The 18,310-nt window shown below is 38.8% G+C and overlaps 1 protein-coding gene across 12 annotated transcripts in view; it reads left to right on the top strand.

The window, feature by feature from the left end:
* ESRRG (estrogen related receptor gamma) overlaps positions 1-18,310 on the top strand; it is a 370,366-nt gene that overhangs the window by 241,288 nt on the left and 110,768 nt on the right. For all 12 annotated transcript variants that reach the window (XM_084203440.1, XM_084203439.1, XM_084203433.1 and 9 more), the window contains one exon: positions 6,679-7,094. In XM_084203440.1, the coding sequence (XP_084059566.1) occupies positions 6,692-7,094 (403 nt within the window). In that variant the 5' untranslated portion in view covers positions 6,679-6,691. The remainder of the gene's footprint in view (positions 1-6,678; positions 7,095-18,310) is intronic.

Here is an 18,310-nt window from a genome sequence, read left to right as displayed (position 1 = left end):
GCATCTATACAGACTTATTAAAACACTTAGTTTGTCTCAATAATATTGATTAAATAGCAGTAGTTTGTTTAATCTAAGTGTATTTTTGCTATTACTACATTACTTCCAAGTAATCAGGGTAATAGTCATCATCAGTGAAATATCACGTTAGTTATGAAGTAATGCCATAAGAATTGATTTAGACTTGGCAGGAAAGGAAGGCTTTCTGTCATATAGTGCCAAAGCCTGATTTGGACTATTAGAATGAGAGTTTTACACATAATTTCTGTTCATATAAACAGGGTGTGTTTTATAGGCTTATAGGTTATTCCGTACTCCGAGTATCCATTATATCAAGGAACACCTCAGACAGTTAATTATGCAAAACATCATGTAAGTAATTACACAGTATTATTATGCATTTAACAGTTTTATTGATTTGCCAGTTGCTCACTTACAGTATTTAGAGCTATAAACAAGAGATGCTCACCCTCAGTTGAAATAGATCCAAGGAAATGAGCTAAAGATAAATGACACTAGTATGCATTGTTGCATCAGATGTAATCCTTAAACGTAGGAGCTGTCAACAGTGATAATTTGCAACACATTGGGGTATCTCAGGATCATTTCCTTCTTGTTAACAAAGTTTATCAACCAGGAAGCATGGGGAATCAACTTGAAATAGAATGGGAAGCAATAATGAATATTTATATATGGTGGGTGAGGAGGTTTAAATAATTCCTCCTCATTTTTGGAGGGTCTGTAGTAGTTGCGAGTCAGCCATTTGAACATTTTGCTTTTTTAAAAGCACCACAGAAGACAAAGTGCAGCCTCCCAGATGAGGTGCAGCTCTGAGGGGTGTGAGATAATGGTTTGTTTGGCTTGTTTCGTTGAGCTAAAAATGAGCGCACAGTAGTGCAGTGTCGCACTGCTTCGTGTGCAGGAAGTGCTTCAGCAGAGCTTGGGTAGATGGCATACAGAGCAATAGCAACTGTTTGGGAAGCTGGATCCTCTGTCAGCAGTCATCAGCTAACTCAGGCCACTGCTGGTAACAACATGATGGCTTCAAGCATTGCTCCTTCTCTTCCGGCTGCTACTGGCTTTGACAGCTGCTCTGGAAGGAGTCACTGGCTTGCTTTGCTTTTCCTTACCAAGGTGAAGTGGGCAAGTTTCAAGAAAGCATAAAAGAAAGAAGAAATTGCAAAAAGCAATGAAACATTCAGCATATCTTAACAACCCCCCACCCCTCCAAAAAAACCCTCCACCGAACCACCACAGCTGTTCTGTTTTCCATCGGGTACCCTTTGACTACGTGGTTGTACATGTGTGTTGATTATTAAAGACCTTAGCCTAATAACAGTTTTGTTTGTGCATGCATAGGACAAGATTAGCTATACTTTGTGATTAATAATCTCATCCACTAGGTTAACCAAGCAGGCCTTACCATATTTCTTATTAAAAGAAGAAATCCTTTCTTTTCCTTCCTCCAACTAAGCCAGTGCACCTTAATGCAATGATGATATGTTAGACCCAGCAGTTGTCAAAGCATCGTATTACTGTGATGCCATAATGACACCCTGTCTCTGTAAAGTAGTCATGTTTTCTCAAATCACACGTTGCACCGTTGATTTCTGACATGACACTTCATTCAGTCACTTTCCTTTTCTTTGGCGTCTCCATTCTCTGACAATAGCAGCTGGTGCCCATTTTCCTACTAAGTGATTCACATTTTACCACTTTACTAGAGTGCAATTAGCTGAAGCAGAAAAAAAATGCTCAGTGCAAAGCAGCGCTGCTGAAATTGTTACTCAGCTCTTTAACAGGACCTGGTGAATGTCTTGAGGTGTTGTCGTGGGTGTCGGTGCGAGAAGCAATGTTTTGCTTTCTTTGCACACAAATGTTTTTTTTTTTTTTCTCTGTTACAGTCAGGGAAACTGATTGTGGGAATTCACTGGAACACGCTGATTCTTTTTTTGTCTGCTGATTTTAGTATAGACCTGCAAAATGATACTGAAAGTAAGCACAGTATTTAGAAGGAAATGTGGTATTTATAGTCAAAGCGAGGATCTGGCTTCTGTTCCTGACTGCTGCAGACTTACCGTGTCACTTAGACAAAGAGATTCTTTAATGCATTGGCTTTCACAGCTCAGGTCTGAGGACAGCAAGACCTTTTTGGTAGACATGCATGTGAGAGGAAGGTATTGGAGGAAAATCATATGGGCGGTGCTGTTAGTGTGAAAAGTACCTAGGTGGGCATAGTAACACCTACCTTGCTGATGCTCCCACGTAGTAGCTGTCATTACAAATGTCAACTGCTAACAACCTATTCTGATATTTATGGAAGTAGGGCAATTCTCTCCCCAAGCAAAGAAAATACTTTATGTGCAGGTGAAAGTGGGCTTTAGTGTTGTTCTGCAGTAAAAGTGGTCACTTTATTATTGTAGCTAATTATTACTGCCACGGATACCACCAAGGCGGCTCTGAAATAGCAAGTGATGCTGTAAGCAGAGCTTTTCCTTCTTGAAAAACAAATGTGAAATGTGTTCATGGGTTATGAAGTATTGGCATGTTGTTTTGACCTCCTTTGGGTATTGGTAAAAAGGGAGATGAGGGAAAACTAACTTTGTGAACCAGTTTTATATATAGATGGAATATAAAGAGCTCCCAGTAGCTGGAATGAGGCTTTCTTTCTTAAGGCTATATACTGTAATCAGATGCAGTTAATTTTTGCATTCCACTTGTATATTGATACTGATTTAGCCAGTGTCAGCACTGTCAATATCATTAGTAATGTGGCAGGTAGATGGAAATATGAATGTGATTGCATTAATAAATTCTTAATATATTCAGCCTTTCATAAGCACATAGCATTACAATTTATTCGCTATTGTTTAAGACCATTTTAAAAAGGAAGTTGCCTATTGCAGTGCTCTGTCATTGTATCTTTCTGCCAGCAGATCCTGGCTTCAGGTCTTTCTTAAATGAAATTTTGAGGTAAACTTAGTGTAGATATGAAGAGTTAATGCTGTATATTAGCCATGGCTTGCAGCACCCTATGTATTTTCTCTTGTATTTGGCCATGGAAATGCTTCTAGAGCTTGTTGTTGCTTTTCCTGAGAGTGCTAAAAGGAAAGTTTACCTGAGATTTCCCACTTGTTAGAAAACTTACTTCAGAAAGCCCACCACAAATGGAACTGCCATTTATTTGACTTAAAATCTAGTAAAGAAAAAAAACAACCCCACCAAGGCTTTAAAATAAATACTGTACGTTTTTATATGACACATGTTATTTCTATTCATAAACCTTAACTAAATTTAGATTTTTATTAATCCAATGTGACCTAAAAATTTTGCATTAACAGCACAATGTGGAATTGGGCTTATTCTCTTTGAATGCAGATAAAGCCATCATCTTGAAAATAGCTCTTTCTGACAAAAAGGTGTTCTTTTGAAATAAAGTCTTATTCACTACATTCCTCTTAGAGTTAATGTGAATTTTAGTGCCTCTAATTTTAGATTGAAGTGAGGTCTAGAATAAAACCCACTGGCTGACAATTGAATTTATAGATAGTTGTGAATATTTCAGGCTTGAATAATAGAGCTGTAGAATTTCAGACACAGAGAGGAAGAGAGAATTAAACTCCAACTGTAGTTTTACACTATAATGCAATGGTGTCTAGGAATTCTTCAGTGTAACGAGCTAAGTAGTAATTAGGAGGGAACTGAGGGAGGGATTTTACAGAGATCTAGCTTAGGCATTATTCCAAATGTTCAGCATGATAATTTGATGGTGGTCACACCTGCCATCCGTTTTAGATGGCTCTTGAATTACTTTTGTTCAGAAGTGGTGCAGGAAGGAAGGAGTGAAAGCTGTAGGTGTCTGTTGCCCACCCACAGCCAGTACCCAGCCTTGTCTGTGTTTCACCTTCTGGGGTTTGAGAAAGTTTGTGTTCTCAGAGTCAGGCGCTGTTGTTTTTGCTTTTCCCCGGAATAGTTAATGTTTTAGCCGTGTTTACGCTTTGCTGGCGCGCACCAGTCCGGTCTGTACTGTTGAAGCTGGAGCCAAAGGCAGCTCTGCCGTGGTTAGTACCAGAACCTGCTACTTCAGAGGCATCAGCAGACTGCCTTTAGCACAGGCAGCTCTGGGATTGGATTTTAGTGCTTGTTAGAACTGAGATGGTGTTTTGGTTCGGGCTGCTTGGAGTGGAAGATAGCCGCTTCTGTACTGGCCAAAACAACATGCAGTTGAGCAGCTAATTAATTACAAATGGGGGTTTTTTTGAGGAATGGGAAGGGTGACATTCGGGCTCATTATTGCACAAATTAGATTAAAAAAATTGTCAATGGAAGTTTCATACCAGAATGTGCCATCAAGCTGGTTATGACAGACTGTAGGCAGTGACTCCTAGTGCTGTATTTTGAGACTTTACATGTGGAGTCTTGGCAGAAAGGAGGTTAAAATAGAACTGAGTACATGTTTAGTCAATAAAAAGATCTTAGTGTGTAGAAAAATAGTATAAAAAATCAGTTGGTAAAATGTGGAAGTTAATTGATAATCTTAATCACAGCTGTATAAAATTCAGTGTCAATGCAAGAGGAGAGAGAGAGACAGAGAGACACCATGTTTTAGTACCCTAATAACTTCTAACTCTAGTCCAAGATCGTAATGTATGTGAGAGAGGACCAGTAATTATAAGGTAATAAGTGGAGTGGTGGTGTAAGTGCTCTAAATTAAAAGGAATTCGCAGAGCTGCTGTAAGTCAGAGCCGACCCGCTTTCTTTCAAACGTTGACTTGAGAAAAATGCTTAGCCCAGAGTGCAAGTAGAAAGACAAGAGAGAGCTATCTATTAATTACAGCACTCATTAACAGTGACGGCTACAAGGCAGCAGATGCAGAAGAAAAGGCACACGCTACTGCAGGCTGGCAAGGGGATTTCCCCCCCTCCAGTTCTTGAGGAAAGGACAACACAAGCAGGTGGTCCACTGTAATAAGATATTTTCACGGCTTTAACCTTCCCATTTCCTTGGTTTATTTGCTGACACCAGATAGCTTGCTCCTTCCACCTCCCCAAATTAGCCCTGATTTTAAGTTTAGATGGTAACATTTCTGTACGTCAGTCTGGCTGTTTTCCAAATATACACGTTAGTTGTTTTCAGTAGAATTTTACAGTAAAAATCACAACAGTTGAGAAGTATAAAAATAAAATCCATGGGCACTGATATTAGGGTGAATCTCTTCTTAAACACTTGTCTTTAGCGACGGGTCAGCCTCTTATCTCCATTACCCCCATTGGGAAGGAAACCAACTCTTTTGATTTATGTCTTTTTTCCATGGGTGAATTTGATTCCAGATATTCAAGTAGAAATTGATGAAAATTTCTTATTCTTAAATTAAAAAGAGTGGAAAAATGAAGACAAGATCTAAAAAGTTACTTCAGAAAATTACGTCAGTCAAATTGTGTGGAGTTAACATATTTGCTTTGAAAACACAAATCCATAGCTCCAGGTGGTCTTATAGGACAGTTGCTTTTCTGCAGTTAGTGTTTCTAAGAAATGTTCATAGCTATGATCTGACTTTGGCAGCTTCTGAGAGTACTGTCAGAAAAGTGCTGGATAGGCCATTTGCTACTGTGGTCTCATAATCACAGCTGGAGAAAACAAAGATAATATCTGAATCAGAGCTTTCTAATTATTATTTTTGTCCTTTGTTCACCCCAAAATGTGTTAATAGTAAAAAACTTGAGGATGAAAATAGACAAAGATTTCTCTCCCCAGTCCTCCCTGTAGAAAGCACTGCTTTGTTGGATCAGATATTGTGTAGTTTTATTTCAGATGCTTAATTCTGAAACTGTGAGAACTGAGAAGAAAAAAATCTCACTTTCAGAAAGACAAAACTTACATGTAAAATTTCCTCTAATACATGTTTTTAATCCAAGAATGGAGCACATAAAATGTCAGATCCTATAGAGCTGTAGATATATGGGATAGTGCTGTAGTTATTACTGGTTAGTCTGAGGATAATGGCTAGAAAGTAATTGCAGCCACAGCTGATGAATCATTTCACTTAGATTTTGTGAAAATGGAGTTCAGCTGTAATTATTTGTTAGAGTACCCCGTTGATGTGCTACTTCGTTACTAAATAGCTGTTTCTATAATAAAGCAATATTAATGAAGAATAAAAAGATAGCAAGGGACCTGCTCTTCAGTTCTTGAATCGGATCAATAGATAATGGATATGTGTTTTAGTTAAGTGTCTTGACAAATATTAATTACAGAGCAGAGCATTTATGTGATCAAACTTGAAAATATTTGTTTCTGATAATGGTGGAATTTACAGAAAGAAGGTATAGGCAGAAAAATGAAGACATTTAGTAGCCAAGCCATCTAATAGGAATTATAAAATTTTTTTACTTGCTCGATGACAAATTCAGAATTTAGAGTTGCTGTGAAGTTGACGTGTAGCCTGGAGGGCAGGTGGAGGGGACAACAGAAGGATTTGGTCTCTTTAAAGTTTTTGTTTACCGCCTGTCTGGAGCTTTGACAAAGCTCTGTCATGCCCTTATGCTGATTACCTTCATGTAGAACAAGAAGTATTGACTAATGAATGAATGATGTGCAGTCCCTAACCCTTCCAGAGCAGCCTTAAAGAGCACTGTCTTTAATACACACATTCTTCTTTCTCTCTCTCCCCTCTGCAGGCTTCTCTGCAGAATGTCAAGCAAAGATCGACACATTGATTCCAGCTGTTCGTCGTACATCAAGACGGAACCGTCGAGCCCCGCCTCTCTGACGGACAGCATCAACCACCACAGCCCCGGTGGCTCCTCCGACGCCAGCGGGAGCTACAGTTCCACCATGAATGGCCACCAGAACGGGCTGGACTCGCCTCCCCTCTACCCCTCGGCCACGGGGCTGGGGGGCAACGGGCCGGTCAGGAAACGCTACGATGACTGCTCCAGTACCATTGCTGAAGACTCACAGACCAAGTGCGAGTACATGCTGAACTCGATGCCCAAAAGACTGTGTTTGGTGTGCGGTGACATTGCATCAGGGTACCACTACGGAGTGGCCTCCTGCGAGGCCTGCAAGGCTTTCTTCAAGAGGACAATTCAAGGTTGGTTGGTTGTAATCTTGCTTTCTTTTGCTCAGAATGAAAATGTATGGTCTTTGACTGAAGCCTGTGAGGACTTCAGACCGTGCCTTTTCGTTCTTTATACTGCTTGGTCGTGCAGATGGGCTCATGAAGAAGCCCCTTTGGGCTTCTTTGGGAGTTCTGTCCGTCACGTTTAGCCCAATGCCGTGTTTATTTTGATTCCAAAAATGGAAAAATGCTGGAGCTGACCAGTGGATGTTCAGCTTTGTTTTCTCTGCGAGTTTGTCTGTCCCGTAAATGATTGTTGCAAAGAAAGTGGAGCATTTTCTGAAGGTGTCATGGAGGACTCTTGAACGCTCCCTGTGGCTGGCATGCAGGATTGTGCTTGCGTGTTGCTGCTAGATACACCACTACTGGGCTTAAATTGTTACAGAAATCTAGTTTATATTTGTTAAAGAACCAGTGCATGTGAAATTGGATCAAAAATGCAGTGGTGTAGTGCTTTGTGCCTATCGGTGTATTGATAACTGGTCTTTCACCCACTATGTACAGTGGCCTTAAATGAGTTTGTCAAATAACTGTAAGATCACATTCTAAGGAGAGTAAGTTGGCAGCTTTTGGTCTCTGCTCAGGATTTTTTACTAATCTGCTCTTGATACCCATTACAAATATGCCACATATTTTGGCATAAATTAGTACAAATGGGAAAATTTGCATGACTGCTTCTTCTAGCTTCAGAACCTATGGAGACAAAATAACCTTCTACTTTGATTTAGATATCATCCGTTCAAGCAAAATTGAAGGTGCTTTATTTAAAGAACATGAGGCCAAGCTTGGCCTGTGCAGGAATATAGTGTCACATTAAATTAAACTCAGACTTCAGAGACTAAAATTAGGTTGCTAAGTCCAAATTTAAGCTCCTCAATAAAACCTGCTTGATTTTCATACATGTTGAGCACCTGAAATTCTTAGGAAAGGCAATGCAATCTGGTGATATACTTTTCTTTTTAAGAATGAACATAAAGTGAGCTTCAGTTTGTAATTTCACATAAACCCAAATTAAAAAGCATTTGGTCTTAAGTATAGAGCTTCCATATTTAGTGTAAAATTAGTAAGGAAAAATAATGAATGTTATTTTGATTTGTATATTGCTGAGTCAGTGGCCATTTTATTCTTCTCTCTTCCATTTTGCTGCTGGGGAGATTTGGGCCTTTTACCAGCATCATGTGCCCATTTTATGGGGGACATACAGACAATAAAAGGAAACATTATACTTCAGTTGTTCTAATGGAGCTGAATGTTACACTGTTGGCAACCAGTAAACCAAGATTCCTAGTGGTGGCCTGGGTTTATATGTAAAATAAGCACACATAAAGAGACAGTTTGCTCATTTCAAGTCTCTGTATTGGAAAAATGAAAAATTGGAAAAAGTAAAAGAAGAGGTAGATGGTTTCACTTGACCTTCAAGAACATTTTCAGAAAAGCTCAAAAAACGTTTCTACTGAAGCAATTTGTGTTTTGTGGTTGCTAAACTTCAAGCACCAATTTCAACTAGCAACTCTGTTTTTATAAATGGTCTTTAATTGCTGTGTAATGGCTGTCCTACAGGACTGAATTGATGCACGATTATTTTAGTTGCATTTTGAGCATCAGAAAAACTGCTACAGAAACAAAAACTGATTGAAGTGTTGACTTCTGGCAGTAATAGGTAACCTGCAATTTTACACCACACCACAGGCAGAAAGTTTCTGGGCATGGGAGCACAAGGCAGAGACGTCATCCTCCAGATTAGCAACCTGGACCTGGGCAGGCAGCTCAAGTTAGAACTGGCAGCTGTGCAAAAGTCTCAGTGCGGTTAGAGCATGAGCTGCATCAGCAGGTGACAGTGCTGTGGAGACAAAAAAAAAAATGCAGTAGGGCAAAACCAAGCATTGAAAAGAAAAGCTATAATGAAGAAACTAAGAATAGGAAGTACGTTACCCATCGTAATGTCATGGCAGCATCTTCAGCAATGGCCCTGGCTAAATGGCACAAATACTGAGGGTTTTCAGGTACCATCCAAAATAATGGAAGCTGCTTAGGTGAATCAAACCAAGGGTTTTGGTTGGTGACAAAATGTATATAAGAAAAAGGTGCTTCCTCATGATTTGAATGGGAAAATTCTACCTTTAGGCTTGCATGAAGAATAATTCCCCTGAGGTTTTTTGTTCTAATTGATAGAATTTAGTTCCAGTGCTCTCGAGGTCATTCTTCCCTGCACTGTTTCATTTCCTTGTTCATATCATGTTCCTTCTCTCTCTCTCCTCATTTTTTAAAATGAGTTTGATGCTGCATTACTGCAAATAGGAAAACAGAAATAAATGCAACAGGCTTTTAAATACAGAATAGAAAACCAGGTGCCTGAAGTGTCAAATATTGTAACAGTGCATATGTGGGGATAATGTGTTTCAGCTATAAGAATTGCTTATTTTAAATGCTAATAGCTTAATTGTGATGAGTTCTTTATTATAGATTCAGTGAAAAAGAACATATGACTTCCCAAACCTTTGTTGATCACTCATCAGTTTACTAAATTAGCTCAGACTTGTAGATCCTCAGTGCTATTCCTGTTGGAATCATGGGCACAACTGCCCTGACTTCAGGGAGAGGAAGGCTGAGCTGATAAAGTCAGATTATGAAGCACATCCCGTGTTCATGTAAGGCCTGATGTCCTTTCCACTGAGTCAATGGGAGTCTTTCCATTCCAGAGGAGTCTCCTGAGGTCTCAGTAGGTGGAGGCCACAGGGAATGCTCAGAGAGCCAGCGCAGTTATTTGTGCACCACCAGCATCTAAAACACAAGACAGAAGCCTCACAGGGCACCTGGTAGCTCCTACACAAAGCAAATATCACTCGAATGTAGAGTATACACCTGTTTTTAAGGGTAATGGAGATTGTCATTCCCTTTCCAATTTAGCAGTGTAGTCTCAAAAACATCCTTTCCTGCCTCCTGGAATCAATTCCTGCTCATTTCCTTAAACATTAAGAAATTAAATGAACACTGTTTTGATGTATAAGAAGGAGTAATTTTATCTTTTTAGAATATATATTTTTAACGTAGCCCAGAAATATGTTTGCAGTTTTGCTAAAGTGTGCATAATTATGATAAAAATCAATAATATTAGAAAAAAAATTGAAGCAAGCAATTTCCTAGCTAAAAAAAAAAAAAAGAAAGAGAACAAACCCACCAAAAAAGAGCTCAATATATAAAATTGATGTCTTCTTAGGTCATAGTCGAATGCAGTGATGTTCTGCCCCTTTTGTGAGATACAAGGTATGGAAGAACTGGATGTTCTCTCTGCTCAGCCTAGCACTCACTCAGCTGCAGCTCTCAGTTTGCTTCTGGGATAATTTACATGGTGGCTGATTGCAAGTGTCTCACAGAAATACACACACAGCCAAATCTTCCCAAAATTGGCTTAACATCAGGGATAGTAGAAAATAGCAACATCTAAAAATAGTTACAGGTCTATTGATTTTTAGGGTCTCTTCACAGTTTTTGCTGTGCACTGTATTATCTTGAAAACTCTGAGCTTTCATTAAAAGAGAGAGGGGGAAAAAAGGAATTTTCAGTTGTCAGCTGGGTGCAAAGTCTTGTGTTCAACACAGAACGCTGTACTTGCTAGATATTTTGTCGTGAATATTTAATGTAAATATATTTTGCATAATTTTTATTTGGTCAGTTATCATATATACTAGTAAGTGCACATTTTCATTAATAATATGTCATTACTCAGTGTTCATAACTTAAACATTTCAGCAGGTGGATTGAACTGGTATTCTTGCTTTCAGGAGAGGGCTGAGATGATAGGACTTACAGGTTCAAAGACAGATTATTATCCTGTTTTATGTTAGCTTTTATCTCTCTAAAATAATGGCCTGCATCTAGAAGACTTTCATCCTCTCTCCTTCCAAATTGTCCACACTGTTGTCTTTGGACTCTTTAAAGCTAGTCTGAAAAGACAGTGTGTAAAGCCTTCACATTCCTCCTAAGGCTTCTCACAAAAGTCTGGGATCTTACTTATCATTTCCTTGGATACTGTTTGAATTTTCCCCACAAAAGCAAATATTTTGCATCCAGTAGTCTTTGTTCTTGAATTTTTACCTTTTTTTTTTTTTTGGTTGGTTGTTTTTTTTGTTTTGTTTTGTTTTGTTTTTGTTTATATGTTTATTTTTTGAGAAAAAGCTGCTGGATGAAGAGTAGTGAGGCATCAATGCTCTGTGTATACACAGGGTGAGTAAAGCAGTAGTTGGTAAGAAGCCCTGCAGTCAGACCCTCACTGTCTCATCACTTCGCCCCTGAGAGCTGCTCACCATGTCTCCTACCACAAACAGGAAATACTCTGTCCTTGAAATGCTGTTGTCTTCTGCCATCTCATTTTATGCTGCTCAGCTCAGAGCCTTCAGCTCCACAGTTCTGCAGGGATGTTCCTGTTGTCTTCAAAGCCTGCCCAAACTGCTTTGTACTTTGGTCAGCTCTTTGGTTACTCAGAGTTGTTTTTAATCCCTCTAATGTTCAGGTTTTTCAGTCCTCTTTAGAGTGTTGACCCATTATTGAGCCAGTTTGAACTGTAAATGTACAAACACTTTACAGTAAATACGTTTTTATTTTTCAATCAGAAAGTTTTACTCAAGAAAGATAGAACTAGGTATGTACATTCAGATAAGGCAACATAAGGTTTGATTTGAAGTTGCATGTGACTGAAGTGGCTTCCACAGGGTATTTTGCATTTCTGAAATCTGTCCTCTGTAATACATTTTTGAGGAGGAAATGAAAGAAAATTAAACGAGATTTTATGGCTTTTTAGCTTCTTTGCCGATAGCTAAGATTATTGTTGTTTTATAGAAGGGCAGGGTGGAGGCTCACATCCTGGTGCACTGGCCTGTGGGACCTTGGCTCTGGTGCGAAGATGGCAGCCCTCCAGTGAGCTGAACACTAAATGTCACCTGAATCCATCATTACCTGATTTAATCATTCACCTTCCTTATATAAGGGAAAGTCTGTGCATCAGCACTTCTTTCAAAGAATATTTTAAGCAAGCAGTGATAGGTATCTTCCCTTTTCCCCAATTTCTCTGTGCCTGTGGGCCAGCCAGACTAGCAAGCGAGCATTTTTAATTCCTTCCACCATATCTTTTTATCCTGTCATAATGTCATTGTGTAGCTATGGTAGCTAAACAAGATGAGACAATAAAAAATAAACATGCTGAAGTCTCAGAACCAGAGAGAAGCTTAAAAGTATACAGATTGTTCTATCTTTTTTACTGTCTCTGCTTTCCTTACAACATTGAAAATTGTAATAAGCATTTAGATGATTTGGGAGTAGGAATGAGCATCCTGATGGGTGCATGGCTGTTTTGAACCCATCAGAAATACTGCAAAAGAGATGTGATTTACAAATAGTGCTGGTACACTAGTATGTATCAATGCCATTATAATTAGGTCTGGATCTCATTTTGTTATAAACATCTCTGAAAACCTCCAGCCCACTTACAAAGCTGTGTCTTGTTCGAAACCAGAGACATGAGAAGTCTCAGCTAGCAAGTGATTTATATTAATGTTTGTATAACTTTTAATGACCCTTTTTTTCTGGAGTGAAAATGATTCAGTTTGCAGCTTTACAGACTGAGATATTCTGTGTGCATATAAAAAAACAATGACAATCCTCCATGCTATGGTAGAATGTAGAATGTATCAAAATGGACCAAGATAAAATACAAGTAGGGAACAAACGTAGATAGTTCAGTCTTTTTGACTTGAGCAGCTCTTAAGTGACTACCCGGTAGCAGGGGATCAGTTCCCTCTGTGCCTTCAAAGCATCAATTCTCTTTTAAGGTGACCTAAATGCCCTTCATTTCTTGTGAATAAGTCGAGTCCAGGGGGATTCAAAGGTAGTTGGGCCCTTACAGATTCAACACCCCCTAATATCAGTCTGATACTGAAAATAATGGTGACTTTTTATGATGCTGGAAACCAATCTACCTAAAGTTAGAGGCTGATACAAGACTGTCGTGTAGTCAGACTAGCCAGCATCACCTTTACATTTTTGCTTTAAATCATCATGTTGCTTTCTAAGAATTAAAAAAAAAAATGCAAGTTCTAAATATGTTTTAGTTCTGTAACACAGTACACTGATTTCTTCAGAGCAGTTCAACATAGTGACTTCACTAAAAATGTACTTTTAAGCTGTTCATGTCCCTCTGTCAAACACCATGGTTAAAAACTAGCTGCTCCTCCTTAGTTACTTACTTTAACAGAAAAGGCAGCATAAGCAAGAGATGAAACATAACCCTTCATACATGGTCCTGTCACCTTGAAAAGCTGGTTGAGACATTTGGGAGCCAAATTGTTAAATGTTCTGTAACTCTTTGTTACACTATTGTTTCTGAAGTCACCTGGGTGAAAAGTTGTGAATAAAGTCAACTTTATGCTTAATTATCATCTCCAGATGACCTGTAGCAGAATTCATAGTAGGTGTATAATTCATAGAGCTTTCTTACAGTATCAGGTGAATCTGTCTGAGGATTTTTCAGTTATTTATGTTCAAATCTGACCTCATTCCAGCCCGACCCTACTCTGAAACCTTACCGATGAAGGTACTTTTACATGTGAAAATATTTACTCAAACTTAAATTCAGCTAAGTTTTGACTGCAAAGTAGAGAACAGAGTCTGGAAGAACTGAAACTTTAACCTGAGAGGAAATATTTTTACTTTCCTCAGTTCAGCTTCATTAAGACCTATAAACATCGAAAATATTTTCAAGTCTGGGACTTTTTCTCTGTCCTTCTATTCATTTAGGCTGTTACTCTTGATTTCCAAGAGCTCCTCATTCTCAGATTCTCAGGAACTATTCTTTTCCATTCTGGTTGGATTATGTATAAAGGTGTAACCTAGCATAGTGAAATTCACTCTCTGTGTTAGCTTAGATTCTCCTGTGTCTCTTTTTAAGAGTTCTCTTTATTAAGTCCCTGAAGCCCTTTGGCTGTAATCCTAGCTACTTTCCATTTTTGGAGTTTTGATGCATAGCAATGCACAGACAAGCAGGCATATTCCTTTGGTTCTGTCACCCAGGAAAAGAGAGCATGAAGGGGTACCTGGGATAAACCTCACTGCAGAAAGACTTAAATCCAGCTAAGCAGTAGTCTCTATGAAAAATGAGAACACTTCAGTTTTGAAATACCAGCTTTTGAAAGAAAGGTATTAAATTAGAGAATGTAAAAGAGAAACTTTGGGAGAAAAATGGAACCTTATTGAACTGAAATGAAGCTTCATGAACAGATTGTAGCAGAAAATTATTACATTGAAGGAATGTTGGTTCATTTGGTTTTTTCCTTCTTTTTTTCTTCTGAACCTACATTCCCACACAGTAAAAGTTTTGATACTGATATCTTCAGTATTCCTCTTGCTGTTTTAAGTGGCTCATGGCTATTCTTTCCAAACACCTTTTCACCCCACACTTAAGTCTTCCTCATAGCTTTTACTTGTCCAAAAATTTCCTGAGCATACTTCAATAGCTTGTAGAAGTCCTTTTACATCTTGGTGTTATAATGTCTGATATTGCAGTGTGAAAAAGGAAATCAAGATTCTGCTAGGACTTGATGTCTGTTCTATTTTTGTCTGTATTGGTGGAAGAGAGACCTTTGTTCCAGCCTGTTTCTAGAGCCAGCTTCTCACTTGTAATACCTGGGAGGTTCTGAAGATGTGACTGTTGATGACAATAACTTCTACCAAGGCAGGAGGCCCCTTGCTTTCAGTGACCTCCTCTTTGCCATGGCTCTTGCTTGTCCTGCCACCTTTAGTGTCACTGTCAATTCTGTGCAAGAAATGGCCAAAATGGTTTTGAGAATCTTGGCTAAATCCACTCAGTTGCCTGACTTGTAAAGCATTGAGTAAGTCCCTGTACCACAAAATTTGTTATTTCTTCACTGCTCATTAAGTAACATCCTGAGCTGTGTGTAGAGATGTAACTGTCTGAAGCATGTAAAATTGGAGAGCTGGGTGTACAGGGTAAGTTTTAGCAGCTCACCTGCTATCTCAGGATCAAATGGCATCATGTTTTCAGTTTTTCAGCTGCTATTGGTAAGCACAGTGTTTTAGAAGCATTTTCTCATCTTTCAGCTGAGATACTAAAATTTAACAAATCAGTAGAAAAAGGAACTGGTTTTAAATAAACATGAAGAAAGAAAAGGGGCTTAGGCTGGTATAAATCCCATTATATTATTCTGGCACAGGGAAATGTGTTTGGGGAGTGAAGATTTGACATATATTTTTATTTTCAAGCGTCATACTAATTTATATTACTCAGCCCTTTAACTGCCAAACTGTGAAAGTCCATTACGCTACTGAAAGGAATATACAAATTATCCCCTGGCACTTTAGGCAGGAGTTTTACATATATGCTGTTATTCTATCAGCCAGCTAGCTGCACGATTCTATTAAGGAGTAAGTGAGAAAATTATATTGCCTGCAAACTAATTGTACAAAAGACTCTGAAATAAGTAATCAGAGCCCAGTTCTTTCTGAAAACCAGCCAGGAGATATTATAAATCACTCAATCGCTCCTGTCAGCCCAGTTTAAAGACCTCGAGCTGCCATGTTGATTTTGTTCACTGTAGAACACAACTTCCTCTCCAGCTGTTGACAGGACTGGGCAAACTCAGCTTTTACTCTTCCTAGCTGCTCAGTTTCAGCCTTTGGCATCTTGAAGCAAGGAATTGGTAGAGATTCCTTCTGGATCTTCCTCTGAAATAAAATGCAGATCTGAGTATCTTGAATGGAAATTCATATCAAGAAGTAAATAAGAAATTATGAAAGTTCTAATGACCTGGAATGTGCAGTAAATTCAGGTTTTTAACAAAAGTAAATCCACTAATACTTGCAGTGCTAGGTAAAATGCATTTTAGTATGATATAGATATCCACTGCATCTACATGTGCACCGGAGAGAAAATGTTCATCCCTTGAACCCTTATTGCAGTCTAGCCCTGTTCTAAAATGCTGGAACCACTTTATGAGGACCAGCTATGGTCATTGGTAAGACGTGGTTTTTTGTTTCTATCCCTGTAACTCTGCTGAACTTGTCGGAGGAATTCTTTGCAGCGTCTTCTAAATTCATTTTACAACACCAAAAATGAGTATTGAGTGTCTGCTGTAAAATACAAGTCATTAAAGAAAAGCAGTTTAAATTGAAAGGAGATTCCCCCTGTAAGCTAAAGTATTGGAATCCTGGTGACTAGAATAATAGCTCCTTTTAGTATTCTTTAGGTGTCAAGAATTTGCAGGAAAAGTAAGTTACGCTGTGCGCCTGCTGTAGACTGTTGCATAGTTTGCAGAAATGTGAAATGTCAGGATATGGATTAGAAGTGTCTGCATAATGAAATGAGCAATCTTGCATTTATCTTTCTGGTTCTGAATGCTGCTTCTTGGTGCTGGCACCTGTACCTTTGTATCTTGGGACAGGATCTCTTGATACAATGAGAGTGCTCCACCTGCCCTGGTAGAGAGCTTTGCTTCCTAAAGTTCCCTGTTATAATCTTGATCTTGTTTTTGATCAGGATCATTTCTGACCTTGTGCAAAGGTATCTTTGATCTTGTGCAAGCCATTTCTGGTTCCCTGTTTCTCCCTTTTTTTTTTTTAATTTAAGATAGGGATGGTAATACATTTATTACTGTAGTATAATGAAGTTCATTAGATACAAATTGTGAAAGCTTTGAAGGTCTTCCTGTGTAGTGATTGTGCCTTTCTAAGAATTCCTTATTAGAAGTAGAGGATAATGTGAATCCTTCTTTAAGCTTGCCCTTACCATCATTTTCTACCTATCCTTCCAAAAGTGTTATTTCCTAACTTTTCTAATGTGTGTTGGAAAGACCTTTTGCTTTTTTTTTGTTGTGCTGAATTCCCTACACACCATATTCTTCAGTTTCTTAAACAGCTTTCTCCACAGCAGCTAAGAAAGGGGAAAAGGACTAAACTGCTTTGACTTTTGTCATTAGCATTCAAGCATACCAAGATCTGTTTCACTCACCAGCATTGCTAACTCACTCATGCAGCAATGTCCAGGGGGAAGAAAGCCTGCAAAGGTTGTGCCAAATGTGCTGGTTTTGTTGGCAGAGTGCACATTTTGCCATGCAAACCTCCTTTATCATAAGTACTTAACCAATTTTCAATAGATGTAAGTGGTTTAAGTATTACTTCCTGTTGAATTAGCAGTTGCTGAGCATTTGAGTCTTTGTGCAATCCTGCAATCCACTAATGTGATATTTAATGAGGAGACATCAGTCTGGAGAAAGGTAGTCAATATAAATCAGTGTTTACGAAGTGTGATTAACTCTGAAATATTTCATCAATGCTGTGGTCCCAGGCAGACTCTATGCTAATTATTAGAACCTGTGCATGTTTCAGGGGACTTTGATGGACCCCGAGTGCAGCAAACATGGAGCAGCAAAATTGCGATTATGCTCAGACTGTCTCTGATGACAATTTATGCATTTGGTGTGATGACCTCTTGCTTCCCAAGAGGGCAATAAACAGAATGCATTTTCATTAAGATACTAATGCACTTTATCACAGGGGGAAGGGGTTAGAAAATAAAGAAATACCTTTAAAGCAAGATGTGACAGACTGATTGGGAAGATACTTTATTTAGAAGTCAGTTTCCCAATGTCACTTCCGGCTGTTGCAAAGTCTGTCATACTGGATGTAGGGATGGGCTATGGGATGCATGGCTGGGCAGATGAATAAGCTCAACTAAGCTGGTTTATGAAAAGGCAGTGGTACCAGGGCAAAAGAGAACAGATGTTCTCGCATTTGGACTTGGATACCCAAAGATGTGATTAAAAAAAAGTAAATTGCTCTTGTGTTTTACTCGTACATTTGCAAGCTTTTTTTCTCTGATTTTTGAGGAGAAATAATATTAATTAAGCAGCAGCAATGAAGAAAAAAAGAGACTGCTTTGCCCATGATGAGAAGGGATCACATTAAGGATCGAGCTTGTGGCAGGCCTTAAGAGGGGAATTGGGAGAAGCAGGGGCAAAGGCAAGCATCTCTTTTAGTTTTTGCTATTCTGACAGCTTGGCAGGAATGGTCCTATTCCTGATACCTCTCAGTACAAGAACTTGGTTGAAAGTATAGAGAGAAGAGGAGATGTCCTGGGGCAGAGATCTGGCCTGGTAGCTGTAGAACATGCTAGATGGGGTGGT

Source organism: Fringilla coelebs (genome assembly GCF_963513975.1).
Source record: "Fringilla coelebs genome assembly, chromosome: 3".
In the NCBI taxonomy this organism is placed as follows: domain Eukaryota; kingdom Metazoa; phylum Chordata; class Aves; order Passeriformes; family Fringillidae; genus Fringilla; species Fringilla coelebs.
The sequence above is the reverse complement of the archived record's forward strand: the minus strand, read 5'-3'. Positions and strand labels throughout refer to the sequence as shown.